The sequence below is a fragment of the Penaeus japonicus genome, unplaced genomic scaffold (assembly GCF_977035675.1).
Source record: "Penaeus japonicus unplaced genomic scaffold, GWHDUDI00000001_assembly GWHDUDI00000006, whole genome shotgun sequence".
In the NCBI taxonomy this organism is placed as follows: Eukaryota; Metazoa; Arthropoda; class Malacostraca; order Decapoda; family Penaeidae; genus Penaeus; species Penaeus japonicus.
Window position 1 is genome coordinate 21006571 of NW_028234408.1, and position 5000 is coordinate 21011570.

The 5000-nt window shown below is 31.3% G+C and overlaps 2 protein-coding genes across 4 annotated transcripts in view; one reads left to right on the top strand and one right to left on the bottom strand.

Moving 5' to 3' along the window:
* The window catches only part of Art1 (arginine methyltransferase 1), a 15169-nt gene extending 12471 nt beyond the window's left edge, over positions 1 to 2698 (top strand). For all 3 annotated transcript variants that reach the window (XM_043027585.2, XM_043027586.2, XM_086537726.1), the window contains exons 7-10: positions 52 to 141; positions 268 to 355; positions 1056 to 1271; positions 1462 to 2698. In XM_043027585.2, the coding sequence (XP_042883519.1) occupies positions 52 to 141; positions 268 to 355; positions 1056 to 1261 (384 nt within the window). In that variant the 3' untranslated portion in view covers positions 1262 to 1271; positions 1462 to 2698. The remainder of the gene's footprint in view (positions 1 to 51; positions 142 to 267; positions 356 to 1055; positions 1272 to 1461) is intronic.
* Positions 2699 to 3502: 804 nt separating this feature from the next.
* The window catches only part of LOC122256959 (gamma-aminobutyric acid receptor alpha-like), a gene marked incomplete at its 5' end in the record, with an annotated part of 27101 nt that continues 25603 nt past the window's right edge, over positions 3503 to 5000 (bottom strand). The window contains 1 exon segment of the mRNA XM_086537473.1: positions 3503 to 3574. Coding sequence (XP_086393599.1) covers positions 3503 to 3574 — 72 coding nt within the window.

A 5000-nucleotide genomic window follows, 5' to 3' on the forward strand; every position in this document is an offset into this window, starting at 1 on the left:
ATACCTGATTACTATTGCACTTTACTTATGTGTTTAATTTCTTTCAACCAGGTTGTGACAAACTCTTGTCTAGTGAAAGAAGTTGATCTTTATACAGTGAAGAAGGAAGACTTAGCATTCAGCTCACCATTTCATCTACAGGTGGGTGGTACTTGAGTGCTTTTCGGTACACAGTGTAATGAATTTTAACAAACATACTGAAATAGAACTGCAAATCTGAGATATGTACCCATGCAGTATGATCATGCAACTTTTTTTCTTTATCAGGTCCGAAGGAATGACTATGTACATGCTCTTATCGCTTATTTCAATATTGAATTTACAAAGTGTCATAAGAGGACTGGTTTCTCTACAGGTATGTCTTAACTTGATTATTATTCTCTTTCCCTCCTCATCTCCCCCTCTCCCCTACATATATTCTCTCCCTCTCCCACCTGTTTATTCATTCTTTTATCACTATTCCTCAAAGTTTCAACTTGTATATTGATATGGAAATGATAAATCTTTTATCATAATTTTCCACATTTTTAATTATTTTTATGGCCAACTCACTATCTATTAAAGAATTTGCCTGCACTCATTTGATTGTTTTAGATATAAAGCAAGAATTTCTTGCAGTCCACAATGGACTATTTTTGTTGTTTTTTCATTTTTTTATGCTTTCATGCAGGACAAGTCATAAGATTAGACAGACAGACACAGACAGACACAGACAGACACAGACAGACACAGACAGACACAGACAGACACAGACAGACACAGACAGACACAGACAGACACAGACAGACACAGACAGACACAGACAGACACAGACAGACACAGACAGACACAGACAGACACAGACAGACACAGACAGACACAGACAGACACAGACAGACACAGACAGACACAGACAGACACAGACAGACACAGACAGACACAGACAGACACAGACAGACACAGACAGACAGACAGACAAAATATATTCCCCTCCTGTTAAATGTTAATATTTATTTTATTTATACTCTTGTAAATAATTTCTAAAACTGTATGTGAATAAATTGTATTGTTTTCAGCTCCAGAGGCAAGGTACACACATTGGAAGCAAACCGTTTTCTACTTTGATGATTATCTGACAGTGAAACATGGAGAAGAAATATTTGGAACCTTTACCATGAAACCAAATGAACGTAATAATCGTGACTTAGATTTCCAAGTAGAAATGGAGTTCCATGGAGAACTGTCAGAGTGCAGGGAATCTCACAAATACAAGATGCGTTAAAGCAATGCTGGTAAGTACAGGTTACTAAATTGACAAACTTGAGAAAATATACTATTATTGTTAATGAAAGCATTTTTTCATATAGAATTTATTTTATTTTATTTATTTGTTTATTTTTTAGAATACTTGTGGTTGTCCAAACAGATCATGAGGATTTTCTTTGAAAGTAGATTTTGATGTGATTTTTAATTTTCTTTCAGGTTTATACTGTGATCACTTTCCAACCCACTGATGTTGATCACCTTTTTTTGAAATTAAGGATCTATTTCATAAAGACTTTATAATGCAAGTGAAGGAAATGTCTCAAGTCAGAATATTGTGTTACTATCATTGACAAAAAATCAAACTATTCATGAAGCTTCAACAAAGAAGATAACTTGAAAATGGATGAGCATTAGACTCTGCCTCTCTTCCAGGAACTTGAAAAGAATCCTGGTGGGTGAGCATAATCATCTGCTTCTCCAGTGCTAGAGGATTGAGCAAAGACTCCTGACCTCTCCTTATTCGAATATGTGGCTTTGGCCAGTGTTATGATGTGGCATAGCACATCTGAGTGGTGCAAGTCGACTTTATATGAAAGAAAGTGAAGTGAAGATGGAAAATTCATATACTTATGTCAGTGAACCGTCTTTTTGCAGAAAAGTTGGGCAGAAGTCGTATGTGGACTAGTAAATTATTAATTCCGGTTTATCAAAAATGTGCTATTCAGTCTTGTTTTTCAGTAAACATAGGTTTGATTTTTATTAAATTCTGTGTAAATATATAATGTTTACATGAGTAATTGTACTTATTTGTGGCAGTTCCAAACCAAATAAAATTGTCATATGTTTATATGAAGTCATACAGCTAGGAATGTTATGAATGATTGTATAAGACACAGGATAACCCATTTTTAGGGATAATGTCATTCCAGGGTGTAGATTAAGTGTACTGTATGGTAAATATTTTCAGATGGCAATTCATTTGTTTTTCTTTTGAACAATATTTTATCTATCTTTTCTCCCCATATTAGTCGTACCTTTTTCACTAAAGCTTTGTTAAATGAATCTGAAATGACTTGAAGAAAAGGTAAAAAGTGGTATCAGTGTTTTTCTCTTTATTATTTTTTTTTACCATTTTACATGTCATACCTAAGATCTTAGGGTTTTACATATTTACTCTTACATGGATCAACATTGACACAAATGCCAACACATGTATCACACAATTTGGTTGTCACAAGATTCCAATACATATATTTAGTTGAGGAATGTTTGTGCCTCTGATTACAAGCTTTAGAACAAAATATCAGTTGTATCAGTCATTTAGTATTTTAATCGACGAGTCAAGATTTGCAATCTATCTTATTGGTCTCAATATTAATGATAGCACAAATGATATAACATTATAAAGTGAAATCTCTACATAGACATTTATTATAAAGGATCATTACTGACAGGCTGATGTTTTATTTTTATTCCCTTGCCTTTTTCATATTGTTTTGGTTTCTTACACACACACTTTTCTGAATGAAGTTCATTCTTGAAAAAATAGGGAAATAAGAATGCTGAAATTGCGACTATTTCCACAGTTCCTACTTTTAAACTGAAAATTGATAAAAGGATGTGAATGGGTAGAAGTAGTGACATTACCTATGTTTCAAATTATTTTTTTCATTCCATTACAATTTACAAATGTTTTCTAGAATTTTAGGATCACTTTACCATGTGAGAGAGAGAAAGCTTAAGCATTTTCTGTTCAAGTTTTATGATTTTAATTTAAATCAGGGAGGAAATAGTATTTGCTTAAATGTCAATTTTATTTCTTTGTAAATTTCCAGCGTTTCAAACCCAATTCAAAGACCACGGCTTATCCAACTGCTTTTACTATGGAAAATCTTGCAAAACTGAGTATAATTCTACAACCCTTTTCACTGGATGGAGAAGTGCTTGCTTGGCTTTGTCCATCATGCACTGATTGTGGATACATTTACAAGATTACCTGCAGACAGTACACAATTGAAAATGCTCAGGTAGCACTATCAAAGGATAACCTAGTATGTGGACTCTGCCCTCCCCCCTGAAAAAAGAAGTAAATGAAAAACATATAGTTTTGGTTGGCTTTGATGATACCATTATTTTTGCACCTTTAGTCCATTCATTTTTAAGTGTTAAAAAAGTATGATAAACTTAGAGAGGAATATAAGCACCAAATATAGGGAAACTTGGGCTTAGTTTGATGTAACGGGTAGTTTTGAATAGATCATGTTTTATGCTTTATAGGAAAAGTGTAGCATGCCATTTCTATGCAAGGGTTGAGATTTGTATCAGCATTCTGCAATTTCATTAATGTAAAAGTAAATGGTTAAACACAAGATGAGTGGTGGTGTTTACTGTGATTTTGACTATTTGGATCGTATGACATTGATAATGGAAATATTGAAAAAAAGGTTGCATTGATAATCTATTTAGATGACTGATTATAAAATCTCAATTGATTACACTGAAGATTGAACCAATGATGAGAATGGTAATGAGTAATAAGAATACTACAAGGATATTGTTATTGTTATTGATGATGATCGTAGTGCTGTTACAGTAATGATTTAAAACAACAAAGAAAATATATCTAACAATAGTTATGATGCATTATAATAAAAACAATGTGCTAATGATAATCATCATGATCATTTTTAAAGTACCATTAATGAAAACATATATAATGATGAAGATGGTGATGATGGTGATGGTAAGGATCAATTATAATGACTGATGATCATATCATTGATGATATAATGACTGGCAATGCTAGTGAGAAGAAATATTAGTGGCAATAATGCAAATGATAATGCTAATGATAGTTGTAAGGAGCTATGGTGAAGGGAGGTGGTGATGGTGATAATGCTTTTGATGAATGACAGTCACGATGATTGTGACAATGTTAATGGTAATGGTGGTAGGATTAATATGAAGATATGATAATAGTAATAATAATGATCATGATAATTGAGTCATGATAAGGATAATACTAATGATAGTGTTAATGATATCAGTGATGGTGATTATAAAAATGATTATATTAAAGGTGACAATGATAGTGATAATGGTGGTGATGGCTGTGAAGATAGTAATAATGATGATAATAGTAATAGAAATGAAGACAATACTACTACTACTACTATTACTATTACTATTACTACTATTACTACTATTACTATTACTACTATTACTACTATTACTATTACTACTATTACTACTATTACTATTACTACTATTACTACTATTACTACTATTATTACTACTATTACTACTATTACTACTATTATTACAACTATTACTACTATTACTACTATTACTACTATTACTACTATTATTACTACTATTACTACTATTATTACTACTATTACTACTATTACTACTACTATTACTACTACTATTACTACTATTACTACTATTACTATTACTACTACTATTACTACTACTATTACTACTATTACTACTACTATTATTACTATTACTACTACTATTATTACTATTACTACTACTATTATTACTATTACTACTACTATTATTACTATTACTACTACTATTATTACTATTACTACTACTATTATTACTATTACTACTACTACTACTATTATTACTATTACTACTACTATTACTACTACTACTACTATTACTACTATTACTATTACTATTACTATTACTACTACTATTATTACTATTACTACTACTATTATTACTATTACTACTACTACTAC